The sequence below is a fragment of the Zosterops lateralis genome (genome assembly GCF_965231275.1).
Source record: "Zosterops lateralis genome assembly, chromosome: 35".
Lineage (NCBI taxonomy): Eukaryota > Metazoa > Chordata > Aves > Passeriformes > Zosteropidae > Zosterops > Zosterops lateralis.
The window spans coordinates 2,102,659-2,130,426 of record NC_139795.1 but is presented as its reverse complement, the minus strand read 5'-3'; the positions used below and the strand labels follow the sequence as shown (position 1 = coordinate 2,130,426).

At 61.8% G+C, this 27,768-nt stretch overlaps 2 protein-coding genes across 2 annotated transcripts in view; one reads left to right on the top strand and one right to left on the bottom strand.

Moving 5' to 3' along the window:
- The window catches only part of PRRC2A (proline rich coiled-coil 2A), a gene marked incomplete at its 3' end in the record, with an annotated part of 12,044 nt that extends 10,817 nt beyond the window's left edge, over positions 1-1,227 (top strand). The window contains exons 17-20 of the mRNA XM_083881747.1: positions 61-143; positions 347-506; positions 581-643; positions 910-1,227. Of these exons, the coding sequence (XP_083737873.1) occupies positions 61-143; positions 347-506; positions 581-643; positions 910-1,227 (624 nt within the window). The remainder of the gene's footprint in view (positions 1-60; positions 144-346; positions 507-580; positions 644-909) is intronic.
- Positions 1,228-1,229: 2 nt separating this feature from the next.
- On the bottom strand, positions 1,230-23,178 carry BAG6 (BAG cochaperone 6). Its single transcript, XM_083881746.1, has 26 exons — positions 22,905-23,178; positions 21,976-22,093; positions 20,063-20,250; positions 18,925-18,978; positions 18,777-18,851; positions 17,521-17,681; positions 16,496-16,625; positions 15,070-15,267; positions 13,560-13,806; positions 12,753-12,812; positions 12,153-12,257; positions 10,803-10,915; positions 10,214-10,289; positions 9,693-9,985; positions 9,195-9,308; positions 8,927-9,134; positions 7,759-7,928; positions 6,934-6,987; positions 6,461-6,563; positions 5,495-5,619; positions 4,761-4,922; positions 4,191-4,250; positions 3,980-4,078; positions 3,004-3,111; positions 2,332-2,478; positions 1,230-1,698 (listed from the first exon to the last, which is right to left on the bottom strand). Exons 1-26 carry the CDS (start codon positions 23,001-23,003, stop codon positions 1,543-1,545), a joined length of 3,423 nt encoding a protein of 1,140 aa, XP_083737872.1. The 5' UTR covers positions 23,004-23,178; the 3' UTR covers positions 1,230-1,542.
- Positions 23,179-27,768: the final 4,590 nt, after the last annotated feature.

Here is a 27,768-nt window from a genome sequence, read left to right as displayed (position 1 = left end):
ACCCCGGGGAGGGTTTGGGGGTCCTGAGGGGCTCCCCTGACCCTCCCTTTGTCCCCCCAGGTGCCCCCCCCAGCCGTGGAGCCCCCCCCGGGCAGCAGCAGCAGCAGTTTCCGCCCCGGGACCCCCTCAATGACCCCCTACAGGTACCTGGGGACAGGGGATACACCTGGGACACACCTGGGGACACCTTAGGGGGGGGACACACACCTGGGGAGGGGGGGGGACACAGCTGGGGGGGCGGGGACACACCTGGAGAGGGGGAGGGACGTACCTGGGGGGGCGGGGACACATTTGGGGGGGGCTTTGACCCCCCTCAGAGCCCCCCCTGAGTGTCCCCTCCCCCCAGGCCGGTGCTGGTGGCGGGGGCGGGGCTGCCCCTCCCCCCCCTCAAGGGCCCCTTTTTGGATTTCCCGGAATTGGCCAAACTGGGGGGGCCGGGGGGGGTCCTGTACCCGCCCCCCCCGTTCCTGTACGGGCCCTTCTGCCCCGACCCCCCCGTGCTGCAGGTGAGTCCCGGGCTGGGGGCGGGGCCGGGGGGGCGGGGCCAGAGAGGCCACACCCACCTCCCCTCCCCCAACAGGTGAGGCAGGAGCTGACCCCGCCCTCGGAGTTCTACGGGCAGGGCCAGAGCAGCTTCCAGCAGGTAACGGGGCTCACCTGAGTGACCCCACCCTTACCTGGGTGACCCCACCCTTACCTGGGTGACCCCACCCTTACCTGAGTGACCCCACCCTCACCTGGGTGACCCCGCCCCTACCTGGGTGACCACACCCTCACCTGGGTTAACCCCACCCCCACCTGGGTTAACCCCACCCTCACCTGGATGACCCCACCCCCACCCCTGGGGCAGGCCCCGCCCTCCCCCGGGCAGGCCCCGCCCCTGACCCGCCCTCTCCCCTCCCCCCCCAGATGCTGCTGCCGCTGGTGGAGCCCCCCCCGGTCCCGCCCGTCGTCAACTTCGGGGCCCCCCCGGCGCCGCCCCTCCCCCTCCTGCCGCTGGGGCGGCTCCTGGCCCCGCCCACCCCGCCCTTCGCCCCTCCCCCCCCTCCGCGCGGGCCCCGCCCCTGCCCGCCCGAGGCCGCCCCTCCCCCCGGGGCTCCGGCCCCTCCCCCCTCCGCCCCCCGGGGCGCCGCCCCTCCCCCCCCCGGGGGCTCCCGCCGCCCCCCCAGCGCTTGGGGCCCCCCCCGGGCCCCTCCCCCACCCCCGGAGCCGCGGCGCCCCCAGTGACCCCTCCCCCACCCGGGCGGGGGGAGGGGCGGGCCCGGTATTTATGCGGGTGGGGGAGGGGCCCTCGGTGACACCCCCTCCCCCATCCCCTTCCCGTGGGGCGTGGCCCCGCCCCCCACATTGGGCGTGGCCCCCTCCCCTCCCCCTCCCCCCAAATCCCTCCTTTGGTAAAGAAACGTCGAAAAAAAAACGACAAAAAAACACAAAAAATTGAAACCAAACGGCCCCAGAGAGGAAATGAAATGAAATAAAGGCGGAGCAGCAGCAGCAGTGACGTCATCACCCCCGGGGGGCGGGGGAGGGGCGGGGCCGCGTTTATTGCGGGGGAGAGGGCGGGTGGGGGAGGGGCGGGGGGTCCCCCAGGGCCCGGGGAGGGGGAGGGGGCTCCCCGAAGGCCCGGTGGGCGTTGGGGAAGCGCCGGGGGCTGAAATCGGGGTCCTCGCGGAGCCGCCGGTGCAGGTCGGCCTGGAGCTGGGGGAGGGGCAAAGGGGGGTGGGCGGGGCTGGGACACGCCCAGGGACACGCCCACAGACACGCCCACCCTGACACTTCCCCACAAGGCCCCGCCCACCAGGGAGCCCCCTCCCCTCCCCCACAGCAGCCCCTATGGGGCAGTGGTGACCCCCCCCCCCCCCAGACCCACTGACCCTGTCCCTGTGTCACCCTTGCAGCCCCCAGACCCATCCTGGAAACCCCCCCCAGCCCCATTACCAGGCCCATTCCCTGCAGCCCCCAGCCCCACTTACCTGCTGCCTGTTACCCCCCTGCAGCCCCCAGCCCCATTTCCAGCCCCCAGCCCCATTTACCTGCTGCCTGTAGCCCCCCTGCAGCCCCCAGCCCCATTCCCCAGCCCCATTCGCAGCCCCCAGTCCCATTCCCTGAGCCCCCAGCCCCATTTACCTGCTGCCTGTAGCCCCCCTGCAGCCCCCAGCCCCATTCCCTGAGCCCCCAGCCCCATTTACCTGCTGCCTGTAGCCCCCCTGCAGCCCCCAGCCCCATGTGCAGCCCCCAGCCCCCTTTACCTGCTGCCTGTAGGCCTCCTGCAGCCCCCAGCCCCATTCCCTGCAGCCCCCAGCCCCATGTGCAGCCCCCAGCCCCCTTTACCTGCTGCCTGTAGGCCTCCTGCAGCCCCCCCTGGCTCAGCTCCTGCCCGAGGCTCTCGGGGGTCCCGAGGCTCCGAGCTCCGGCCGCTCGGGCGGCTCTGCCCACGGCCTCGGCCAGCAGCAGCGGGGGCGGCTCCGCCTGCATGGTCTGGGGGGTCAGCGGTCACTCGGGGTCACTCGGGGGTCACTCGGGGGTCAGCAGGGGCAGGGGGGAGTCGGTGTGTAGTGATCACGGGCTGGTTGTGGGGTCACTCAGTCAGTGGTCACTCGGGTCAGTCACTGTGGTCACTCAGGGTCACTATGGTCGTGCAGCGGTCACTGCGGTCACTCAGCAGTCACTCAGGGTCACACAGTGGTCACTCAGCAGTCACTGGTCACTCAGGGGTCACTGTGGTCACTCAGTGGTCACTGGGGTCACTGACCTTTCTCCGTTTGGCCGGCATCCCGCTCAGGTCACTCACTGGTCACTCAGCAGTCACTGTGGTCAGTCACTGGTCACTCAGGGGTCACTGTGGTCACTCACTGGTCACTCAGTGGTCACTGACCTTTCTCCGTTTGGCCAGCATCCCGCTCAGGTCACTCAGTCATCACTCAGCAGTCACTGCAGTCACTCAGGGGTCACTGGTCAGTCAGTGGTCAGTCACTGGTCACTGTGGTCACTGGGGTCACTGACCTTTCTCCGTTTGGCCGGCATCCCGCTCAGGTAGGCGTCGCTGAGCGGCGGCTGCGGCTTCGCCTTCCGCTGGCGCTGGGAATCCTCGCGGATGATGGGCACCCACTCCTGGGGTCACACAGGGGTCACACAGGGGTCAGAGGGGGGTCATGGGGTCACACAGGGGTCACACACAGCTGGGAATCCTCGCGGATGATGGGCACCCACTCCTGGGGTCACACAGGGGTCACACAGGGGTCACACAGGGGTCATACAGGGGTCACACAGGGGTCAGAGGGGGGTCATGGGGTCACACACAGCTGAGAATCCTCGCGGATGATGGGCACCCACTCCTGGGGTCACACAGGGGTCACACAGGGGTCATGGGGTCATACAGGGGTCACAGGGGGGTCATGGGGCCACACACAGGAGGGTCTCACACACACACACACAGAGTGGTCACTCTGGTCACTCACGGGGGGCACGGCGGGGTCACACACACACACGAGGGTTACACAGGGGTCACACACACACAGTGGTCACTCAGTGGTCACTCTGATCACTCACAGGGGCACAGCGGGGTCGCACACACACACATAGAGGAGTCACACACTCAGCGGTCACTCAGGGGTCACTGTGGTCACTCACCGGGGGCACGGTGGGGTCACACACACAAAGAGGTTACACAGGGGTGGTCACACATGCAATGGTCACTCAATGGTCACTCACCGGGGGCACGGCGGGGTCACACACACACACAGAGGGGTCACACATGGAATGGTCACTCAGTGGTCACTCAGGGGTCACTCTGGTCACTCACCGGGGGCATGGTGGGGTCACACACACACACAGAGGGGTCTCACACACACTCAGTGGTCACTCAGTGGTCACTCTGGTCACTCACCGGGGGCATGGTGGGGTCACACACACACACAGAGGGGTCTCACACACACTCAGTGGTCACTCAGTGGTCACTCTGGTCACTCTGGTCACTCACCGGGGGCACGGCCGCCGCCCAGGCCTCGCTGTCGCTCTCGGGGGGGGGCAGCGCCTCCTCGGCCGTGGTCGCGGGGGCCGGAGACCCCGCCCCGTCCCGCTGGAAGGGCGGGGCCGTCAGGGGCGGGGCCTCAGCGCTGGCCACGCCCCCTTTGTGACAAACCCCTCCCCTGCTCCAAGCACCGCCCACACACCCGCCCACCCACCAATACCTGCGCGTCCTCCGGGGGCGGCTCCGCCTCCTGCACCTCCATTGGCTCCTCGGGCAGCGGCTGGGGGCGGGGTTTAACAGGGGGTGTGGCTTAACGAGGGGTGGGGTTTAACAAGGGGTAGGGTTTAATGGGGAGGGGTTTAATGAGGGGTGGGGTTTAATGGGGGCGTGGTTTATCAAGGGGTGGGGTTTAACAAGGGGCGGGGTTTAATGGGGAGGGGTTTATTGGGTGGGGTTTAATGAAGGGCGTGGTTTGCACCCCAGTGGGCGGGGTCACACCTGAGGAGGGCGGGGTCACACCTGAGGGGGGGCGGGGTCACACTGGGAAGGGCAGGGTCACACCTGAGGGGGCGGGGTCACACCTGGGGGGGCGGGGTCACACCTGACAGGGGCAGGGTCACACCTGAAGGGGGCGGGGTCACACTGGGAAGGGCGGGGTCACACTGGGAAGGGCGGGGTCACACCTGAAGGGGGCGGGGTCACACTGGGAAGGGCAGGGTCACACCTGAAGGGGGCGGGGTCACACTGGGAAGGGCGGGGTCACACCTCAAGGGGGCGTGCCCACTCTCACCTGGCGGGGCGGCGGCTCCGGGGGCTCCCCCAGGTGTCTCACGTAGGGCAGCACCTGCTCGGGGGTCACGGGCATCTGCTCCAGCACGGCCTGCAGCCGCAGCCCCACCACGGCCGTCAGCCAGCCCACCAGGGATGGGGGGACGTCCGCCGAGAGACGGCGCTGGGGGGAGAGAAATGGGGGTCAGGGGACTTGGGGAGACCCCCACGTATCCCCATGTGGGTCTGGGGGCTCACAGACACAGCCCCACCACGGCCGTCAGCCAGCCCACCAGGGACGGGGGGACGTCCACCGAGAGACGGCGCTGGGGGGAGAGAGATGGGGGGCACAGGGTCAGGGGGACACAGGGAGACCCCCAAAACCCCCCAGGGGTCACAGCCCCACCACAGCCGTCAGCCAGCCCACCAGGGATGGGGGGACGTCCGCTGAGAGACGGCGCTGGGGGGAGAGAAATGGGGGTCAGGGGGGCGTGGGGAGACCCCCAAAACCCCCCAGGGGTCACAGGGACACCCCCAATCCCCCCACCCTGCTGTGGGTCAAGGACTCCCCCAAGTCCCCCTCCCCATTTTGGGTCGAGGGTCCCACTCACGATGTGCCCTCCATGGGTCAGGGGTCACACACAGGGGGTGTCAATGGTCACACACAGGGGTCACACACAGGGGGTGTCAATGGTCACACACAGGGGTCAGGGGGGTGTCAGGGCACACAGGGGTCAGGGGTCAGGGGTCACTCACGATGCGGTCACTGATGAGCGCCCCCAGCGCCCCCCGCTCCCCCCGCAGGCAGTGCAGGTTCAGGGCCAGGCACTCGAACAGGCCGCGGTTACAGAGCTCCAGCAGCCGCGGCCCGAAGGAGCCGTCTGGGGACAGAGTGACCGCTGACCACTGCTGACCACTGCCACTGAGTCCATCCAACCACCACTGACCACTGCTGGCCACTGCTGACCCCCAGGACCCCCACTGAGTCCACCCAACCACCCCTGACCACCACTGACCACCCCTGACCCCTACTGACCCCACTGACCCGCCCCCATCATCTCCCAGTGACCATCTGACCCCCTGACACCCAGTGACCCCCCACAACAACCCCCCACATTCCCCAGGCCTCCCAAGCCCCCAGCCCCATTTCCAGCCCCCAGCCCCATTTCTGACCCCCCAGACCCATTTGGAGCCCCCCAGATTCCCCAGCCCCATTTCTCTGACCCCCTAGCCCCATTTGGAGCCCCCAGCCCCACATTTCCCCCTCCCCAGGGGTACCTGTGCAGCGCAGCACGTGCAGCGCGATGCCCCCCCAGGAGCCCCCAGCCCCATTTGGAGCCCCCAGCCCCACCTGTGCAGCGCAGCACGTGCAGCACGATGCCCCCCCAAGCCCCCAGCCCCACATTTGCAGCCCCCAGCCCCACATTTGCAGCCCCCAGCCCCACCTGTGCAGCGCAGCACGTGCAGCACGATGCCCCCCCAAGCCCCCAGCCCCACATTTGCAGCCCCCAGCCCCATTTGCAGCCCCCAGCCCCACCTGTGCAGCGCAGCACGTGCAGCGCGATGCCCCCCCAGAGCCCCCAGCCCCATTTGGAGCCCCCAGCCCCATTTGAGCCCCCAGCCCCACCTGTGCAGCGCAGCACGTGCAGCGCGATGCCCCCCCAGAGCCCCCAGCCCCACATTTGCAGCCCCCAGCCCCACATTTGCAGCCCCCAGCCCCACCTGTGCAGCGCAGCACGTGCAGCGCGATGCGGTTGAACTGCTCCCGCAGGAATTCCACGTTGGTGCGGGTGATGTCCACCCCGTCGGCCACGCGCACCCCGGCCTGGGGACGGGCAGGGATCAGACCCCCCTGAGACCCCCCTGAGACCCCCCCTGGGACCCCCAGGGCCCCCTGAGACCCCCAAGACCCCCCTGAGCCCCCCGAGCCCCCCTGACCCCCAAAATCAGCCGTGAGACCCCCCGAGCCCTCCCTGAGCCCCAAAAACCTCCCAGAACCCACTGAGCCCCCCGAGACCCCCCTGTGCCCCCCCCTGAGCCCCAAAACCAGCCCTGAGACCCCAAGAGCCCCCCAGGACCCTCCAAGACCCCCCAAAACCCCCCCAGGACCCCCCAGAGCCCCCCCCCCCAGGTCTCCCAGGACCCTCCCAGGACCCTCCCAGGACTCTCAGACCACCCCAAGACCCCCCACTCACGAAGCTCTCGCGGATGAACCCCTCCAGCCCCATGATCAGGTTGTGTGTGGCCGCCTGGGGAAAAATAGGGGGGTCAGAGATCAGGGTTTGGGGGTCTCAGGGGTTCCTGGGGGTCTCAGGAGTGTCTCAGGGGGCTCAGGAGGGTCAGGGGTCAGGGTGTGGGGGGGGTCTCAGGGGTCCCTGGGGTGTCTGGGGATCTCAGGGGGGTCTGGGGTTGTCTCTGGGGTTCCTGGGGGGCTCAGGTGGATCTCAGAGAGGTCAGAGGTCAGAGTTTGGGGGGGTCTCAGGGGGGTCTGGGATTCTCTGGGAGGGTCTCAGGGGTCCCTAGGGGGTCAGAGGGGTCAGAGGTCAGGGTTTGGGGGGGTCTCAGGAGTTTCTGGTGGGGGTCTCTCAGGGTCTCTGGGGATCTCAGGGATTTCAGGAAGATCTCAGGGGTTTCAGGGGGTGTCCCTGGGGTTCTCAGGGATTTGGGGGGGGTCTCAGGGGTCTGGGGGGTCTCTCACCCTGACATTGGCCTCGGTGGGGTCCCTGCCCCCCAGGTATCTCTGGCGGAAGCAGCGGGGCAGGGACTGGGCTGGGTCAGGGTGGGGGTTGGATGGGTTCAGGGGGTCCCTGGGGGTCTCAGGGATTTGGGGGGGGTCTCAGGGATTTGGGGATGCTCTCGGGGGTCTCTCACCCTGACGTTGGCCTCGGTGGGGTCTCTCCCCCCCAGGTATCTCTGGCGGAAGCAGCGGCGCAGGGGCAGGGGCTGGGCAGGGTCAGGGTGGCTCAGGGTGGGCTCAGGGGGGTCTCAGGGATTTGGGGATGATCTCGGGGGTCTCTCACCCTGACGTTGGCCTCGGTGGGGTCCCTGCCCCCCAGGTATCTCTGGCGGAAGCAGCGGCGCAGCAGCGGCTGCAGCCGGGCCAGGGGCTGGCACCGCCCGTGCAGCAGCAGCACCACGTCCACCATCGACAGGTGCTGGCAGATCAGCGCCAGCAGCGCCCCGAAAAACCCTGGAAATCACCCAAAATGGGGTCAGAGCACGGGGGTGGGGAGAGCCGGGTGGGATGGGGGGAAAGGGAGGGGAAATGTGCAGGAAAAAAGGCAAAACTCTCATAAAGAAACTCAAAATTTTCATAAAGAAACTCAAAATTCTCATAAGGAGAACTAAAATCCTCATAAACAAAACTCAAATCCACAGGAAGAAACTCAAAACACAGAGAGAGAGACCCAAAATCCTCAGAAAGAAACTAAAGTCTCCACAAAGAAAACCATAATCCACAGAAAGAAACTCAAAATGCTCATAAGGAAACTTAAAACCCGCAGGAAAAATCCCAAAACTCAGAGAGTGACCCAAGACCCGACAGAGAGAGACCGAAAACCCTCAAAAAACCCAAAATCTGCAAAAATTAACCCCAAATCCTCATAAAGAAACTCAAAATCTTCATAAAGAAACGTAAAACCCACAGAAAAAAACTCAAAACCCGCTGGGAAAGACCCCAAATCCCCCAATGACCCCCCAGTGACCCCCAAAGCCCCCCAGACTCACCATCTGGGCCGGGGGTCCCCAATGACCCTAAACTCCCTCAAAGCCCCCCAGACTCACCATCCAGCCCCGGGGTCCCCTCCACCAGCCCAGGGGTCCCCAATGACCCCAAATCCCCCCTAGACCTCCCCAGAGCCCCCAGACTCACCATCGGGGCCGAGGGTCCCCTCCACCAGCCCAGGGGTCCCCAATGACCCCAAATCCCCCCTGTGACCCCCCAAACCCTGTCTATGACCCCCCAGTGACCCCCAGGCCCCCCCAAATCCCCTCTATAACCCCCCAGACCCATCCTGTGACCCCCAGACTCACCATCCGGCCCCGGGGTCCCCTCCAGCAGCCCGGGGGTCCCCAATGACCCCAAACCCCCCCTGTGACCCCCAGACTCACCGTCGGGGCCGGGGGTCCTCAATGACCCCAAACCCCCCCTATGGACCCCCAAACCCCCCCTGTGACCCCCAGACTCACCATCCGGCCCGGGGGTCCCCTCCAGCAGGCCGGGGGTCCCGCTGAGGCGGCTCAGGAAGGCCGCAATGCTCTCGGGGGGGCCGCTGGGGGGCGCCCCCAGGGGTCCCAACATGGAGCTCAGGACCCCCTGCAGGACGCTGGTGAAGAACTCGGGGGGCAGCGCCTCCCCCGGGGGGGCGGGGCCTCCGGAGGAGGGGGCGGGGCCGCCCTCGGAGGGGGAGGAGCCGGAGGAAGGGGCGGGGCCGCCCTCGGAGGAGGAGGAGGAGGGGGGAGGGGGAGGGGGGGGAGGGGAAGGGGGAGGGGCGGTGGTGGAGGTGGGGGAGGGGGAGGTGTCGGAAGGGGGAGGGGCTTCAGAGGAGGGGGCGGGGCCAGGCTGGGCGGCCTATGGGGAGAGAAAAGGGTTAATTAAGCGGTGTGGCAAATAGACCCCGCCCACTTTGGTGCCCCACCCTGATTTTATTATTGTGGCCCCACCCCTTATACAAGCCCCGCCCCTTCAAGCTCACACCCCCCTTTCCCATAATGCACCATTCCTTCACCCCTACAAGCTCTGCCTCCTCATTAATTTGCATCAAACCCCGCCCCTTTTTCTCCAAGCCCCGCCCACATTTCCCTGAGGCCCCGCCCCAATGTCCACACCCTCCTCCCCATCAATCCCCGCCCACCATTCCTTGGCCCCGCCCTCCATGTGACCACGCCCACCTCCCCTCCAATCCCCGCCCACGCCACCACGAGGCCCCCGCCCCCATTCCTTGGCCCCGCCTACCTGCAGCAGCTCGGCCACGCCCTCCAGCAGGGGGCTGCCCCCGGGCACGGCCACGCCCACCAGCGGGGCTGGCCCCGCCCCCAGGAGCCCCCCCAGCAGCCCCACCAGGGGGCGCTGCTGCCCCTCAGCCCCGCCCCCCGCCATGGGCGTGGCCGGGGGCGGGGCCGAACCCTCGGGACCCCCCGGGGCTCCTCCCGCTGGGGGGGCGGGGCCGGGCGGGGCCGGGGGCGGGGCCGGGCCGGGGGAGGGGGCGGAGCTTGAGCCGGGGGGAGGGGCCGAGGAGCCGCCCTGGGCTGGGGGAGGGGACAGAGAGACGGGGAGGGGTCAGGGGGGCGTGGCCTCCCCAGGACCCCCCAGAATACAAACCGGGGTCCCTCCCCCACCCCAATCCCTCCCCCAGTCCCCCCCAATCCCCCCCCAGTCCCCCCCAGTCCCCTCCCAATCCCCCCCCAGTCCCCCCCAGTCCCCTCCCAATCCCCCCCAATCCCCCCCCAGTCCCCCCCCAGCCCCCCCAGTCTCACCCAGCACCAGCGGCTGCATCAGGAGTTGTCCCACCAGGCCACTGATCACCTGAGCCAGCGACGCCCCCCCGGGGGCCTGGGGAGACCCCAGACCCAATTAGGGACCCCAAACCCAATTAGGGGAGACCCCAGACCCAATCTGGGGATCCCAGACCCAGGGGTCCCTCCCCCAAGCCCCCCCATTTTCCCCAAGCCCCTCCCTCAGCCCCCCAAGACCCCTCCCAAACCCTGAGGGTCCCCCCCAAACCCCCCCAGAGCCTCCCAAATCCCCCCCAAAGCCCCCCCAGGGTTCCCCCAAGCCCCCCAATCTCCCCCAGTTCCTCCCCAGCCCCCAGGGACCCCCCAAAGCCCCCCCAGGGTCCCCCAAAACCCCCCCAAGCCCCCCCAGACCCTCTCAAACCATGGGGGTCCCTCCCCAAACCCCCTCTAGAGCCCCCCAAATAAACCCAAGCCCCCCCAAAGCCCCCCCAGGGACCCCCAAGCCCCCCCAAGCCCCCCAGATCCCACCCACAGCCCCTCAAGCCCCCCCAAAGCCCCCCCAGGGTCCCCCAAGCCCCCCAAGGACCCCCCCAGACCCCTCCCCACTCACGGGTCCGGCCCCCCCGGCCTGGGGGGCTCCGGGGTGGGTGGGGCGCGGGGGAGGGGCCGAGGGCCGGGCGATGACCACTCGGGTGGGGGCCTGGAACCCCCCCACGGCCTGGCCTGGGGACACACGGACACCGGGGGGTCAGCGGGGGGGCAGGGGCCGAGTGACCACTGGTGTGGGCAGTGGGGGGCAGTGGGGGTCAGTGGTCAGTGATGGTCAGTGATGGTCAGGGATGGTCAGGGGTGGTCAGTGGGGGTCAGGGATGGTCAGGGGTGGTCAGTGGGGGTCAGGGGTGGTCAGGGGTGGTCAGGGGTGGTCAGGGGTGGTCAGCGATGGTCAGGCGTGGTCAGGGGTGGTCAGTGCTGGTCAGTGATGGTCAGTGGTGGTCAGTGATGGTCAGTGACAGTCAGCAGTGGTCAGTGATGGTCAGTGATGGTCAGTGATGGTCAGCGACGGTCAGTGCTGGTCAGTGACAGTCAGCAGTGGTCAGTGATGGTCAGTGATGGTCAGCGATGGTCAGTGGTGGTCAGTGATGGTCAGTGATGGTCAGTGATGGTCAGTGATGGTCAGTGATGGTCAGTGATGGTCAGTGCTGGTCAGTGATGGTCAGTGATGGTCAGTGATGGTCAGTGATGGTCAGTGATGGTCAGTGATGGTCAGTGCTGGTCAGTGATGGTCAGTGATGGTCAGTGCTGGTCAGTGATGGTCAGTGATGGTGATGATCAGTTACAGTGAACCCCAGTCAGTGATGGTCAGCAATGGTCAGTGATGGTCAGGATGGTCAGTGATGGTCAGTGATGGTCAGCGATGGTCAGTGATGGTCAGTTGTGGTCAGTGACAATCAGCAGTGGTCACTAATGGTCACCAATGGTCAGCAGTGGTCAGTGATGGTCAGCAGCGGTCAGCAGTGGTCACCAATGGTCAGCAGTGGTTAGTGACGGTCAGCAGTGGTCACCAATGGTCAGCAGTGGTCAGTGACAGTCAGCAGTGGTCACTCATGGTCAGCAGTGGCCACCAATGGTCAGCAGTGGTCACTCATGGTCAGCAGTGGTCAGTGACAGTCAGCAGTGGTCACCAATGGTCAGCAGTGGTCAGTGATGGTCACCAGCGGTCAGCAGTGGTCAGTGACGGTCAGCAGCAGTCAGCAGTGGTCAGCACTGGTCAGCAGTGGTCACTCATGGTCAGCAGTGGTCAGCAGTGGTCAGCAGTGGTCAGCAGTGGTCACTCATGGTCAGCAGTGGTCACTCATGGTCAGCAGTGGTCAGCAGTGGTCACTCATGGTCAGCAGTGGTCACTCATGGTCAGCAGTGGTCACCAATGGTCACTCATGGTCACCACTGGTCAGTTCGGTACCTGTGGCCGCAGAGGCAGCGGCCGCCATGGCCTGCTGGGTGATCTGATGGGCCACGGCCTGCAGGAACTCGGGGGGCAGCGGGGGCAGCTGGACCCCCACCCCACCTGGGGGGACACGGGGGCAGGACACGGCTCAGGACACGCCTGGACACGCCTGGACATGCCTGGACACACCTGGACACGCCTGGACACGCCCCGCACACGCCCAGGACACACCTGGACACGCCCAGGACACACCTGGACACGCCCAGGACACGCCCAGGACACGCCCACTGAACCCACGGCCACGCCCAGCCACGCCTTGGTCACTTCAGGGCCTTCAGACCCTCCCAAATCCCCCCCAAAATCCCCCAAAATTGCTCCAGACCTCCCAAAATCCCCCAAATCTCCCCCAGATGCCCCAAGACCACCCAGACCCCCCAAATCCCCCCCAAATCCCCCTCAGACCCCCCCAAATCCCCCCCAAATCCTCCCCAAATCCCCCCAAAATGTTTCCAAATCCCCCCAAATCCCCCTCAAATGCCTCCAGACCCCCCAAATCCCCCCCAAATCCCCCCCAGACCCCCCAAATCCCCCCAAATCTCCCCCAGCCCCACTCACCGATGCCCAGCCCGGGCCCGGGGGGTCCAGCTGAGCCCCCCGAGGGGGGAGAGCCCGAATCTGGGGGGGCACAGAGAGAGGGGGGTCACGGGGGGGGGATTTTGGGGGTCCCAGGGGGATTTTGGGGGTCCCAGGGCAGTTTTTTGGGGGGGGGGTTTATGGGAAATTTTAGGGGACGTTTCAAGGGGGGATTCTGGGGGTCCCAGGAGGATTTTTAGGGGAATTTTTAGGGGGTTTTAGGGGAAGTTTCAAGGGGGGGTTTTGGGGGTGTTTGGAGCAGGTTTTGGGGTCCCCATGGGATGTTTTTGGGGGTCCCCAGGGCAGGTTTTTGGGGGGTTTTTGGAGCAGTTTTTGGGGGTCCCCAGGGCAGTTTTTGGGGTCCCCAGGGGATGTTTTTGGGGGTTTTTGGGGTCCCCAGGGCAGGTTTTTGGGGGGTTTTTGGAGCAGTTTTTGGGGTCCCCAGGGCAGTTTTTGGGGGTCCCCAGGGCAGTTTTTGGGGTCCCCAGGGGATGTTTTTGGGGGGTTTTGGGGTCCCCAGGGCATGTTTTTGGGGGTTTTTGGAGCAGTTTTTGGGGTTTTTGGGGGTCCCCAGGGCAGGTTTCGGGGGTCCCCAGGGCAGGTTTTTGGGGGTCCCCAGGGCAGGTTTTTGGGGTCCCCAGGGCAGGTTTTTGGGGTCCCCAGGGCAGGTTTTTGGGGTCCCCAGGGCAGGTTTTTGGGGGTCCCCAGGGCAGGTTTTTGGGGCTGTTCAGGGCAGTTTTTGGGGGTCCCCAGGGCAGGTTTCGGGGTGTTTTCAGCCCCCCGACTCACCCTGGATGTTCATGTGCATCATCACCACGGGCTCCACGCTCTGGTGCGAGATCCGGATCACCCGGGGGGGCCCCGGGGGGGGAGGGGGCCCGGGGGGGGCAGGGGAGGGGCCCGGGGGGTCCCCGGGGGGGTCCCCGGGGGTGGGGGGCGCGGGGGGGGAGGGGCCGGGCCCGGGGGGCAGCTCGGGGGGCGCGGGGGGGGCGGGGCCCCCGTTCCCGGCCATTGTCACCGTGGTGCCCACGTTGATCTGGGGGGACAGGGGGGGGTCAGGGGGTCCTGAGAGGGGTTAACCCCCAGCAGACCCCAAATCTGGGGTCCCCAATCCCCAATCTGGGGGTCCCACGTTGATCTGGGGGGACAGGGGAGGGTCAGGGGGGTCCCCAGGGGGGTGTGACCCCACCAGACCCCAAATTTGGGGTCCCCAATCCCCAATCTGGGGGTCCCAATCCTTATTTTGGGGGTCCCAACCCTTTTTTGGGGTCCCACGTTGATCTGGGGGGACAGGGGGGGGTCAGGGGGTCCTGAGAGGGGTTAACCCCCATCAGACCCCAAATCTGGGGTCCCCAATCCCCAATCTGGGGGTCCCAATCCTTAACTTGGGGGTCCCAACCCTTATTTTGGGGGTCCCAATCCTCAACTTGGGGTCCCCACGTTGATCTGGGGGGACAGGGGGGGGTCAGGGGGGTCCCCAGGGGGGTTAACCCCCACCAGACCCCAAATCTGGGGTCCTCAATCCCCAATTTGGGGGTCTTCACCTTTCCTTTGGGGTCCCCAGCCCTTTATTTTGGGGTCCCAACCCTTATTTTGGGGGTCTCAACCCTTATTCTGGGGTCCCCATTCTGGTTTTGGGGTCCCCATTCTGGTTTTGGGGGTCCCCACCCTCATTTTGGGGTCACCACCACCCCAATTAGGGGGTCCCACCCCCAAATTCAGGCCTCTCCCTCCCCCTTTCAGGGGTCCTACCCCATTCTGGGCCTCCCCCTCCCCATTTCAGGACCCCCCCCCCCTCCCCATTTTTCACCTCCTCTTTCCCATCTTGGGGCTCCCCTCCCCATTTTGGGGTCCCCCTCCCCATTCTGGGGGTCCCACCCTCCATTTTTGGTGGTCCCACCTCAAAATCTGGGGATCCCATCCCATTTTTCACCTCCCCCTCCCCATTTTGGGCCTCCCCCTCCCCATTTCAGGGGTCTCCTCCCATTTTCACCTCCCCCTCCCCATTTTTTGCCTCTCCTTCCCCATTTTAGGCCTCCCACTCCTCATTTTGTGCCTCCCCCCTCCCCATTTTGGGTCTCCCCCTCCCCATTTTAGGCCTCCCCCTCCCCATTTTTCACCTCTCCTTCCCCATTTTTTGCCTCCCCCTCCCCATTTTCACCCCCCCCTCCCCATTTTTCACCTCCCCCTCCCCTATTTCGGGAGCCCCCTCCCCATTTTCGAGGGTCTCACTCCCATTTTCACCTCCCCCTCCCCATTTCATGCCTCCCACCCCCCATTATTTGGGTGGGGGTCTCACCTGGATGGGAATCGTCGCCTGCTGGACCAGCATGGGCCCCCCGTAGTGGGGGAGGGGCCGCGGCAGGTGCAGGGGGCGTGGCCCGGCCCCGCCCAGGTGACACCTGAGCTCGGACAGGAGAACCAGGGCGTTCCCCAGGAGCCGCTGCCCCTCCCCCGCCAGCGTCAGCACCCGCTGCGCCTCCTCGCGGGCCTCGGCCTGGGGGGGAGGGGTGGGGAGGGGTGAGAGACCCCCACCATAAATGGGGGACCCCCAAGGGGGGGAGAGACCAACCCAAAGTGGATTTACGGCAAAAAAATCGCCCAAATTTTGGCCAAAAAACATCAAAATTGACCCCAAAAACTCTCTCAGGACGCCCAAAAGCCCCCAAAATCCCCCCAGGACCCCTCCCCTAAATATGGGACCCCCGAGGGAGTAGATCCCAACCCAGTGTTGGTTTGTGGTGTGAAAATGGCACAGAATTCTGGTCAAAAACCTCCAAAATTGACCCCAAAAAACTCTCTCAGGACACCCAACCCCCCCCAAAATGCCCCCAGGACCCCCACCCTAAATACCGGACACCCCAGGGGAGGGGTGAGAGACCCCCACCCTAAATACGGGACACCCCAAGGGGGGAGAGACCAACCCAAAGTGGATTTACGGCAAAAAAATCCCACAAATTTTGGCCAAAAAACATCAAAATTGACCCCAAAAACTCTCTCAGGACGCCCAAAAGCCCCCAAAATCCCCCCAGGACCCCTCCCCTAAATATGGGACCCCCCCAAGGGAGTAGATCCCAACCCAGTGGTGGTTTGTGGTGTGAAAATGGCACAAAATTCCGACCAAAAACAACCACAATTGACCCAAAAAGCCCCTCAGGAACACCCAAACCTCCCCAAATCTTCCCAAAATCCCCCCAGGACCCCCCACTCAAAATATGGGACCCCCCAAGGGGGGAGACCCCTCCCCAATGGTGGTTTGTGGTGTGAAAATCGCACAAAATTCTGGCCAAAACCATGCAAAATTAACCCAAAAAACTCTCTCAGGACCCTCAAACCCCTCCAGGACCTCCCAAATCCCCCCAGGGACCCCCCAAACTCCTCCAGGACCCCCAAATCCTCTCCAGGACCCCCCAGGACCCCCACTCACGTCCTGGCTGTAGTCAGCGCTCCCAGCCGTGCTCAGGATGTCCCGGTATCTCTGTCTGAGGGGCTCCAGGACCCCCCAAATCCCCCCTGGGACCCCCCAAACCCCTCCAGGACCCCCCAAATCCTCTTTGGGACCCCCACTCACGTCCTGGCTGTAGTCAGCGCTCCCAGCCGTGCTCAGGATGTCCCGGTACCTCTGTCTGAAGGGCTCCAGGACCCCCCAAATCCCCCCAAATCCCCCCTGGGACCCCTCAAATCCCTCCAGGACCCCCCAAATCCCCCCCAGGACCCCCACTCACGTCCTGGCTGTAGTCAGCGCTCCCAGCCGTGCTCAGGATGTCCCGGTATCTCTGTCTGAAGGGCTCCAGTCTCAGCTCGAGGCGCCGCAGCTCCCCCAGGACCTCCCCGAGCTCTGCTGGGGTCGGGGGGCTGCAGGGGGTGAGGAGGGGGCACAGGTCAGGGGTGGAGACCCCCCAAAAAATAACCCTCATCCCCCCAAAAAAAAATTCTCCCTAAAAAAACCCCAAAAAAACTCCAAAAAAACTAAAAAAACCCAAAAAAACCCTCAAAAAAACCCTAAAAAAATTCCAAAATTACCCTAAAATCACCCAAAAAAAAACTTACAGAAAAAAAAAACAACCCAAAACCTACCCCAAAAAAGCTCCACCCCAAAAAAAACCTCCCCAAAAAAATCACCCCAAAAAAATCTCCCCAAGAAAAAAAATCCTCCCCAAAAAAATCCCCCCCTCAAAAAAAGCTACAAAAACCCACCCCAAAAATTAAAAAACTTCCCCAAAAAAACCCCAAATTACCCTAAAATCCCCCCAAAATTCCCCCCAAAAAACCCTCCCCAATACCCCCCAATAACCCAAAGAACCCCTAAAAAAAAAAACCAACCAAAAAATACCCAAAAAAACCTCTAAAACCCCCCATCCAAAAAAAACCCAAAAACCTCCCAAAAAAACCCTAAAAATCTCCCCAAAACCCCTAAAACTTCCCAAAAAAAACCCCAAAAAACCCATGCAAAATACCCCCAAAAGCACTCAAAATATCCCAAAAAAACCCTCAAAAAAACCCCCAAAAAAACTCCAAAAAATCCCCCCAAAAAACCCTAAAACCCCCCCAAAAAAACCCAAAACACCACACAAAATACCCCCAAAAGCATCCAAAATATCCCCAAACAAACCCCCCAAAAAATCCCCCAAAAAATCCAAAAAAACCCCCCAAAACCCACCTCCAAAAAACTCTAAACCCCCCCAAAAAAACCCCCAAAATAACTCAAAAAAAAATCCCAAAAAATCCCCAAAAAACCCCCAGCACTGACCTGTTGGCCTCGGGGCCCGGCCCGGGGGTCTCGGGGGTCTCGGGGGGCTCTGGGGGGGCTCCCGACGCCTCCATTTGCTCCTCTGGGGGGTCCCCGGGGGGCTCCGGGGGGGGCTGGGGGGGCCCCTCGGGGGGGTTTGGGCTGCGGGACCCCCCTGAGCCCTGGGGGGGGGACAAGGGGGGTTAGGGGGGATTTGGGGGGATTTTGGGGGGATTGGGAGGGATTTGGGGGGATTTGAAGGCGATTTGGGGGCTCTGGGGGGGATTTGGGTGATTTTGGGGGGATTTTGGGGGTTTAGGGGGATTTGGGGGGGTAATGGGGAAGATTGGGGCGATTTGGGGATGATTTGGGGGGTCCTGGGGTGATTTTGGGGTAAATTTGGGGTGATTTGAGGGGGGTCTCGAGGATTTTGGGGGGATTTTGGGGAGGATTTGGGGGGTTTTGGGGGGATTTAGGTGGATTTTGGAGTGATTTTTGAGTAATTTTGGGGTGATTTTTAGGCAGTTTTGGGGTGATTTTAGGAAGGACTTTGGGGTAATTTTTGGGATAATTTTAATGGTAATTTTATGGTAATTTTGGGATGGTTTTGGGGTGATTTTTGGCGTAATTTTAGGATGACTTTTAGAGCGACTTCAGGGTGATTTTGGGGTGATTTTTAGAGGGATTTCAGGGTAAATTTGGGGTGATTTTGGGAGTGACTTTAAGGGTAATTTTGGGACAATTTTGGGATGATTTCAGGGTAATTTTTGAGTGATTTTTGGGGTGATTTTTAGAGAGATTTCAAGGTAAATTTGAGATAATTTTGGGATAATTTTGGGATAATTTCTGTGGCAATTTTACACTGATTTTAGGGTAACTGGGGTGATTTTTGGAGTAATTCTGGGGTCATTTTGGGATAATTTTGGGGTGATTTCAAAGTAATTTTTGGGTGATTTTTGGGGTGATTTCAGGGTAAATTCAAGATAATTTTGAGTTGACTTTGTGATGATTTTTGGGGTAATTTTGTGATGATTTCTGAGATGATTTCGGGGTAAATTTGGGATGATTTTGGGGTAATTTTGAGGTAACTCTGGGGTAATTTTCGGGTGATTTTCGGGGTGATTTTTAGAGAAAATTTGAGTGGATTTTGGGATATTTTTGGGGTGATTTCAGGGTAATTTTTGGGGTCGTTATGGGATAATTTTTAGAGGAATTTCAGGGTAAATTCGGGATAATTTTGGGATAATTTTAAGCTGATTTTGGGGTCTCTCTCTCACCTCGAGCTGCGCCAGCACCCCCTGGATGTCCCTGAGCATGTGCTGGGCCACCAACAGCCTCATCCGGGGCTCGCTCTGGGCAGGGGGCACGGGGGTCAGGCTGGGACCCCCAGGACCCCCCAGGACCCCCCAAAGCCCCCAGACCCACCTGGGCCGGGCCCTGGTCCATGTTGATGTGAACGTCCACAGAGGAGCCGTCAATCTGGGGAGGGGTCCTGGGGTTATTGACCCCCCCAGGGCCCCAAAATCCCCCCCAGGACCCCCAAAATCCCCCCCAGGACCCCCCAAAATTATCAATCTTTTATTATTCCCCTAAAAATGTCAGTGACCCCTCCCCAAAAAAATTACTGACCCCCCCAGGATCCCCCAAAACCCACCTAAATCCCCCCCAAAAAATAGCAAAAAAATCGCTAAAATAATAATAATAATAAAAAAAAATCCCCCAATAAACCCAAATAATAATAATAATAATAATAATAATAATAAAAACAAACCCAAAGCGCCCCCCCAAAAAAAAAAACTCAAAAAGCCTTAACCCCCACAAAACAAACCTAAAAAAACGCAAAAAATGCAAAAAAAAACACCCAAAACCCCCAAAAACCCCAAAATGTTAAAAAAATAAACAAACACAAAACCCCCCAAAAAACTCCCAAACCCCCCTGAAAAAAAACCAAAAAACCCCAAGACCATCAATGACCCCCCAGGACCCCCCAAATCCCCCCAGGACACCCCTAAAACCCCCCTGAGCCCCCCCCCAGATCCCCTAAATACCCTCCCAACCCCCCAAAAAAACCGAAAAAAACCCCCAAAAAAAACCCTCCAAAAAACCTCAATAAACCCCCAAAAAATCTCAAAAAAAACCCAAAAAAACCCCCAAAAAATCTCAAAAAAAACCAAAACAAAACACCCCTAAAAACCCCTCAATAAACCCCCAAAAAAATCTCAAAAAAACCCCAAAAAAAACCCCAAAAAAATCTCAAAAAAAAACCAAAACAAAAAAAAACCCTAAAAAACCCTCAATAAACCCCCCAAAAAATCTCAAAAAAATAAACCCCAAAAAACACCCAAAAAAAAATCTCAAAACACCCCCCCAAAAAAACACCCAAAAAACCCTCCAAAAATTTAAAAAAAAAAAAAAAAAAATCCCCCAAAAATTCCCAAAAAATCCCCAAAAAAAATTCCCAAAAAATCCCAAAAAAGCCCCAAAACCATCAGTGACCCCCCAGGCCCCCCCAGGCCCCCCCCGGACCCCCCAAGCCCCCCCAAAGCCCCCCAGTCCCCCTCACCGGCAGGTTGAAGGTCCCCACCATGACGTAGCTGCTGTTGTTGCTCCTGTCGGGGCCCCCCCGAGGGCCCCCCCCGTTCTGGGGGGGGGAGGGGGCGGCCCCCAGACCCCCCGAGGGACCCCCCGAGTTGGGGGACTGGGCCTGGGGGGGGGCCCGTTCCACCAGGTGGATCACCTTGCCCCCCACATCTGGGGATTGGGGGGAGAGACCACCACTCAAATGGGGCCCGGAGAGACCAGAGCTGCCCTGAGACCCCCAAAACCCACCCAAACCCCCCCCAGACCCCCAAAACTGCCCCAAAAACTGCCCTGAGACCCCCAAAACTGCCCTGAGACCCCCAAAACCCACCCAAACCCCCCCAGACCCCCAAAACTGCCCCAAAACTGCCCTGAGACCCCCAAAAACTGCCCTGAGACCCCCGAAACTGCCCAAAAACTGCCCCGAGACCCCCAAAACTGCCCCAAAAACTGCCCTGAGACCCCCAAAAACTGCCCCAAAACTGCCCTGAGACCCCCAAAACTGCCCTGAGACCCCCAAAACTGCCCCAAAAACTGCCCTGAGACCCCCAAAACTGCCCTGAGACCCCCAAAACTGCCCCAAAAACTGCCCTGAGACCCCAAAACTGCCCTGAGACCCCCAAAAACTGCCCAAAAAAAAACCTGCCCTGAGACCCCCAAAACTGCCCCAAGACCCCCAAAACTGCCCCAAAAACTGCCCTGAGACCCCAAAACTGCCCTGAGACCCCCAAAAACTGCCCTGAGACCCCCAAAACTGCCCCCAGACCCCCCAAAACTGCCCAAAAACTGCCCTGAGACCCCCAAAACCCCTCCCAAGACCCTCAAACCCCCCCAGAACCCAAAAACTGCCCCCAGACTCCCAAAAAACTACCCAAAAACTGCCCTGAGACCCCCCAGGATCAACCCCACACCCCCAAAATCCTCCTCAACCCCCCTAAAACCCCCCAAATCCCTCCCCCAGCCCCCCCAAATCCCCAAAACTCCACCCCAAACTCCTCACCAGCCCCTCCAAACCCCCTAAAAATTCCTCCCCAGACCCCCCAAACCCTCAAAACCCCTTTACAGCCCCTTCAAATCCTTCCCCAATCCCTCTAAATCCCCCCAAACCCCTCCCCAGACCCCCCAAACCTCTTTCCAGCCACCTCAAATCCCCCCAAACCCCTCCCCAGACCCCCCAAACCCCTCCCTAAAGCCCCCAAATCACTCTCCAGACCCCTCAAACTCCCCCAAACCCCTCCCCAGCCCCTCCAACCCTCCAAATCCCTCTCCAGCCCCTTCAAACCCCTCCCCAGTCCCCCAAACCCCCCAAACCCCTCCCAGACTCCCCCAAGTCCCTCAAACCCCTCTAAACCCCTCCCCAAGCCCCCCAAATCCCTCCCAAACCCCCCTAAATCCCTCCCCAGCCCCTCCAGACCCTCCAAATCCCTCTCCAGCCCCCCCACATTCCCCCAAATCCCTCTCCAGACCCCTCAAACCCCTCCCAAACCCCTCAAATCCCTCCCCAGCCCCTCTAAATCCCCCCAAACCCCTTTCTAGTCCCTTGAAACCCCTCCCAGCCCCCCTAAACCCCCCCAAACTCCCCCCAAACCCCTCCCAGGCCCCCCAAATCCCTCTGTAGACCCCCAAAACCCCTCCCCAGACCCCCCCAAACCCCTTTCCAGTCCCTTCAAAGCCTCCTAAATCCCTCCCCATCCCCTTCAAACCCCTCCCAGACCCCCCAAACCCCTCCCAGGCCCCCTCAAATTCCTCTCAAACCCTTCCCCAGCCCCTTTAAGCCCCCCAAACCCCTCCCTGATCCCCCCCAAATCCCTCCCCAGCCCCTTCAAACGCCCCCAAACCCCTCCCCAAGCCCCCCAAACCCCTGTAAACCCCCCAAGCCCCCTCCCCGTGTCTCACTGTACTCCTGCAGGCGCCGCTCGTCCTGCAGGACCCGGCCCTGGTAGATCAGCCGCTGTTTCTCGGCCGGGATGGACACGGAGCCCGCGATGCGCTGCTTGAACTCCCGCACCGAGATCTGGGGGGGCAGGGGACCCCAAAAACATCAGTGACACCTCAAGGGAACCCCCAGAGATCACCGGGACCCCCACAACTCACCCCAAAAAAAATGCCCCCCAAAAAACCGCCAAAATTATCCTAAAATCACCCCCAAAATCCCTCAAAAAAAACCCCAAAATAACCAAAAATCAAATTAAAAAAAAAAAAAAAAAAAAACCAACCCTTAAAAAACTTTCAAACCTCCTCCCCCAAAAAAAAACCCAAAAGATTGCCAAAATTACCCTAAAATCCCTCAAAAAAAACCCCCAAAAATATCCAAAAAACCACCCCCCCCCCCCAAAAAAAACAAAACACCCAAAACTCAAAAAATATCAGTGACCCCTCCAGGGACCCCCCCAGAACTCACCGAGACCCCACAGAACTCACCCCCCAAAAAAAATCCTCAAAAGGACCACCAAAATTACCCTAAAATCGCCCCTAAAATCCCTCAAAAAAACCTTCAAAAAACTCCCCCCCCCAAAAAAAAAAAAAAAAAAAAAAAAAACAAAAAAAAACCAAACTAAAACACACTGGGACCCCCCCTAAAAAAATCCTCAAAAAGATCCCAAAATTACCCTAAAATCACCCCTAAAATCCCTCAAAAAAACCCTCCAAACACCCTCTCCCCCCCAAAAAAACCCTCAAAAAACTCCCCATTAAAAAAAAAATCAAAAATACACCCCAAAAACCCCAGAAGTCACCAGGACCTCCTCAACCCTCCGGGACCCCCCAAAATCACCGAAAACCCCCCAAAACCCACCGAAACCCTCCCCAAACCCCCCCGAACTCACCTCGGGCTCCACCTCGAAGCTGCGCGTTTGCGAATCCAGAGTTTTGACCAGAACCTGCAGCGGCTCCGGCGGCGGCGGCGGCGGCGCCTCCTCGGCCATGGCGGGCCCGGGGCTGGGGGGGCCCTGAGGGGAGAACGGGCGGTTACAGCGGGGCTGGGAGCTCTGACCGCCCGCCCGGGGGTTTGGGAGTCCCTCAGAGCCCCCCGCTTTGTCTTTTTGTCTTTTTATTTTCCCTTTTTTACCTCAGCGAAGGCGGCGGTTCCTCCGAGGCGGCTCCGGGCCCGGCTCCTGCTGCGCTCTGCGCATGCGCGCGGCGAGGCCCCCAATGGGGCTGCCCAGAGCAGGTGCCTGAGGCGGCGCCGCCGCCGCTCCCGGGGGTTCCTCCGCCGCCACCGGAGCCGGTAAAGAACCGCGGAACCGCCGGAGCGGCGTCGGGCGCCCGCTGAGGGCAGCCCTGAGGGGTGAGGAGGGGTTAAGGGGCCTTCGGAGTGAGGGGCGGGCGCGTAACGATCCGCGCCGCCATTTTGTTTGAGGGCGCCGCCATTTTGTTTGAGGGTTCCGGCTTCTTTGGTGAGGGCGCCGCCATTTTGTTTGAGGGCACCGCCATTTTGAGTGAGGGCGCTGCCGTTTTGTTTGAGGGTTCCGCCATCTTAGGTGAGGGCAGGGCCTGGTCCCTCCCTCACGGAACCGACCCCAAAATCGCTTTTTTTCACCTCAAAAAACGTCTGTATTCACTCCAAATCGTGTTTATTCACCCCAAAACCGCGGCGGAGGGGGCGGGGCCGCGGGAGGACTCCTCTCCCAGGGCTGCAGGCGGAGCCCGAGGGGAGCCGTCAATCAATCAATCAATCACAGTGGGCGGAGCTTTGCGGGCCGTGTGCGTGTGGCAGCGGGGCGTGATGACGTCACACTGTGCGTGGCCTATGGGGGAGCACCGTGGGTGTGGCGTGGGGGCGTGGCCTCCTCAGGCTCCGGCATAAAGGGGCGGGGCTCCGCCCGGGGGCGGTTTGGGGCGTCTCAGAGCCCGGGGGGTCTCCCCAGAGTCCAGAGGGGATTCCCGGGGGTCCACAAGGGTTCCTGGTGGTCCTGGGGGGCTCCCAGGGGTCTCCTGGTGGTCCAGGGGGGATCCCAGAGGGTCTCTTGGGGGTCCAGGAAGACTCCTGGGGGTCCACAAGGGCTCCTGGTGGTCCCAGGGGTTCCCAGGGGTCTGTGGGGGTCTCCCCAGAGTCCAGGGGAGGTCCTGGGGGGTCTCCTGGTGGTCCTGGAGTGCTCCTGGGGGAGTCCCAGAGTGTTCTCAGGGGTCTGGGGAGATCCCAGAGGGTCTCCCGGTGGTCTGGCGGGGATCCCAGGGCGTCCTGGTGGTCCAGGGTGTTCCCCAGGGTCTCCTGGGGGTCTCCCCACAGTCCAGGGGGTCTCCCGGGGGTCTCTGGGTGTCCCCAGAGCTCCTTTCAGGGTTCCTGGTGCTCCTTGAGTGCTCTGGGTGGTCCTTTAGTGTTCCTGGTGGTCCCAGGAGAGTCCCTGCTGGTCCATGGGGGTCTCCGGGTTGCCCAGGAGGGATCCTGGTGGTCCAGGGGGGTCTCTCAGTGGCCCAGGTGGGATCCCAGGGGTGTCCCCGGTGGTCCTTTAGTGTCCTTGGTGGCCCAGGGGTGTTTCTGGTGGTCCAGGGGGGTCTCCCAGTGGTCCAGGGGGGTCCTGGGGGGTCCTTTAGTGTTCTGGGTGGTCCAGGACGGATCCTGGAGAGTCCCTGGTGGTCCTTTAGTGTTTTTGGTGGCCCAGGAGTGTTTCTTGGTGGTCCAGGGAATGATCCCAGGGGCTTCCTGGTGGTCCAGGGAGGGTCCTGGGGGGTCCTTTAGTGTTCTGGGTGGTCCAGGAGGGACCCTGGGGGGTCCCAGGAGTCCAGGGGGGTCCTGGGGGGTCCCTGGTGGTCCAGGGGGATCCCAGGAGAGTCCCTGGTGGTCCATTATTGTCCTTGGAGGCCCAATACGTGTTCCTGGTGGTCTGGGAAAGTCCCTGGTGGTCCACGGGGGGCTCCCGGTGGTCCAGGGGGGTCCTGGGGTGTCCCTGATGGTCTCTGGGGGTCTCCCAGTGGTCCAGGGGGGGTTCTGGTGGGTCCCTGGTGGTCCTTTAGTGTTCTGGGTGGTCCAGGAGTGTCTCTGGTGGTCCAGGGAATGATCCCAGGGGTCTCCTGGTGGTCCTGGGGCAACCCTGGTGGTCCAGGGGGGTCCTGGGGGATCCCTGATGGTCCAGGGGGTCTCCTGGTGGTCTAGAGGGGTCCCAGGGGGGGTCCCAGGGGTCCAGGAAATCCCAGGGCAATCCCTGGTGGTCCAGGGGGGGTCCCAGGAGGGTCCTGGGGGGTCTCCTGGTGGTCCAGGGGGGTCTCCCAGGGGTCCAGGGGGGTCCCCAGGGAGTTTCTATTAGGAGGGGTCTCCCCTATTCCCTCAGGGACCCCTCCCCCCTTCGCCCCCTCCCCATTTCCTTCCTCTCGGGGGGGTCCCACCCGTCACTGGGGGGGTCCCACCACTCCTCCCCCTCCCCCTGGCCCGGGGGGGGCTCGCGGCCGTCGGGGGGTCCCCGGGGGGGCTCGGGGGTGTCGGGGGGTCCCCGGGGGGGCTGGGGGGTGTCCCGGGGGCTGTCCCGGGGGGTCTCCCGGGGGTCCCTGAGGCTGGCCAGCAGCACCAGCGCCTGCAGCAGCGCGTAGAGCGCGGCCAGGGGCAGCAGGAGGCGCCCGAAGAGCTCCCGCAGCCCCGCCCCCACCCCCGCGAACGCCCCCACCCCCAAAAGCCAGGCGGCCCCCGCCCCCCCCCGGCCCCGCAGCCCCAGAGCCCCCAGGAGCCCCCGCAGGACCCCCAGGGACCCCCGAACCAGCAGGTCGAAGAGGTGCCGGGTCAGGGCCAGGCAAATGTCCAGGGGGTCCTCGGGGGGGGGGAGGGGAGCGCCGGGGGGAGGGGCGGGGGGGGAGGGGGAGCAGCGGGACATCCTGGGGGGAGGGGCTGGGGGAGAGAGAGAGAGGAAAGGGTTAAATGAGGGGGGGTCCCAAAAAAGGGACCCCACCCCCAAAATAATACAGGGGGAGTGGAGGGGAAAGGGTTAAATGGGTGGGGGACACACCAAAAAGGGACCCCTCCCCAAATAACACACAAGGGATGGGAGGGAAAGGGTTAAATGGGGTGGGAGGGGGGCAGGGGACCCCTCCCCAAAAAAAGGGACCCCTCCAAAATAACACAGGGGACAACGACCCCCCCCCAGAATTACAGGAGGGAGAAGGGGGGACAAAGACCCCTCCCCAAAATGACACCGGGGGGACAGAGGGGACAGTGAGACCCCCCAAAAGTCACAAAGAGGGACAATGAGACCCCCAAAGTGACACAGGGGACAGTGAGACCCCTCCCCAGAATTACACGGGGGGGACAGGGGGGAGGGGGGACAGGGACAGTGACCCCCCCCCAAAATCGCACAGGGGGGACAGTGAGACCCCCCCCCAAAAAAAGTCACCCAGGGGACAGTGGGACCTCCCCCCCCTCCCCAAACCCCCCCCGGGGGTCCCGGGACCTCCCCCCCCTCCCCTCCCCCCCCGGGGTCTCACCTTGGGGGGACCCGGAAGTGCTCGGCGCTCGGGGGTGGGGGAGGGGCAGATTTTGGGGGGGGTCCCGTGTCCCTCCCGAGGCCGATCCCGCCCGGGCCGGGGCTGGGGGGGGGAGGGGCGGGGAGGGACCCCCGAGGGTGGGGAGGGGCGTGGGGGGCGGGGACAGGGGGTGGGGGAGGGGTCTGGGCCCGTTTTTTCCCCCCCCGACCCTCCCCCCACTCACCCAAGATGGCGCCGGCGCCGCGTCACGTGACCCGGGCAGGCCACGCCCACTTTGGGGACAAACGGCGCCCCCTGGCGGAGCCCGGGACCCCAAAATCCCCTTTTTTCACCCCAAATCCAGTTTATTTCACCCAAAATCCCTTTTTTTCTCCCCAAATCCCCTTTTATTCCACCCAAAATCCCCTTTTTTGCCCCAAAAATTCTGGTTATTCCACCAAAAATCGCCTTTTTTCCACCCCAAATCCTCTTTTTTCCACCCCAAATCGCCTTTAATTCACCCAAAATCTCCCTTTTCTATCCAAAATCCCCTTTTTTCCACCCAAAATCCCTTTATTTCCCCCAAAATCCCCTTTTTTCCACCCCAAATCGCCTTTAATTCACCCAAAATCCCTTTTTTCCCCCCAAAAATCCCCTTTTTCCACCCAAAATCGCCCTTTTTCACCCTAAATCTTTTATTTCACCCAGAAATCCCATTTTATTTCCCCGAAAATTCCCCTTTTTTCACCCAAAAATCACATTTAATTCACCCAAAATCCCGTTTTTCCACCAAAAATCGAGTTAATTTCCTCCAAAATCTCCTTTAATTCACCCAGAAATCCCCTTTTTTCACTCAAATCCCTTTTCCACCCAAAATCGCCCTTTTTCACCCCAAATCCTTTTAAATTTCCTCCAAAATCCCCCTTTTTTCACCCAAAATCGCCCTTTTTCACCCCAAATCCTTTTAAATTTCCTCCAAAATCCCCCTTTTTTCACCCAAAAATCACGTTTAATTCATCCAAAATCCCATTTTTTCCACCCAAAATCGAGTTTATTTCATCCAAAACGTCCTTTATTTCACCAAAATCTCCTTTATTTCCCCTTTTTCTCCCCCTCCCTCCCCGTCCAGCGTCGCTGTTGGTTCCAAGGTTCCTCTGGGGCTGCGGGAAATAAAACAATTCAGGACTGGGAATGTCCCAGGAGGATTTTTGGGAGTCCCAGGAGGGGATTTGGGGGTCCAGGGAAGGATTTTGGGGTGTCCTGGGAGGAATTTTTGGGGTCCCAGGAAGGTTTTTAGGGTTC

Bases quoted from the DNA above. Each gene is read 5' to 3' on its own strand.
- BAG6 (XM_083881746.1), bottom strand. From the start codon at position 23,003: ATGGCCGAGGAGGCGCCGCCGCCGCCGCCGCCGGAGCCGCTGCAGGTT. The intron at 15,268-16,495 runs GTGAGTGGGGGT...CCTCCCCCCCAG, and splicing joins GCGCTGACTACAGCCAGGAC to GCCGAGGCCCGCGAGGAGGC. The intron at 7,929-8,926 runs GTGAGTCTGGGG...GGTGATTTCCAG, and splicing joins GGGGACCCCCGGGCCGGATG to GGTTTTTCGGGGCGCTGCTG.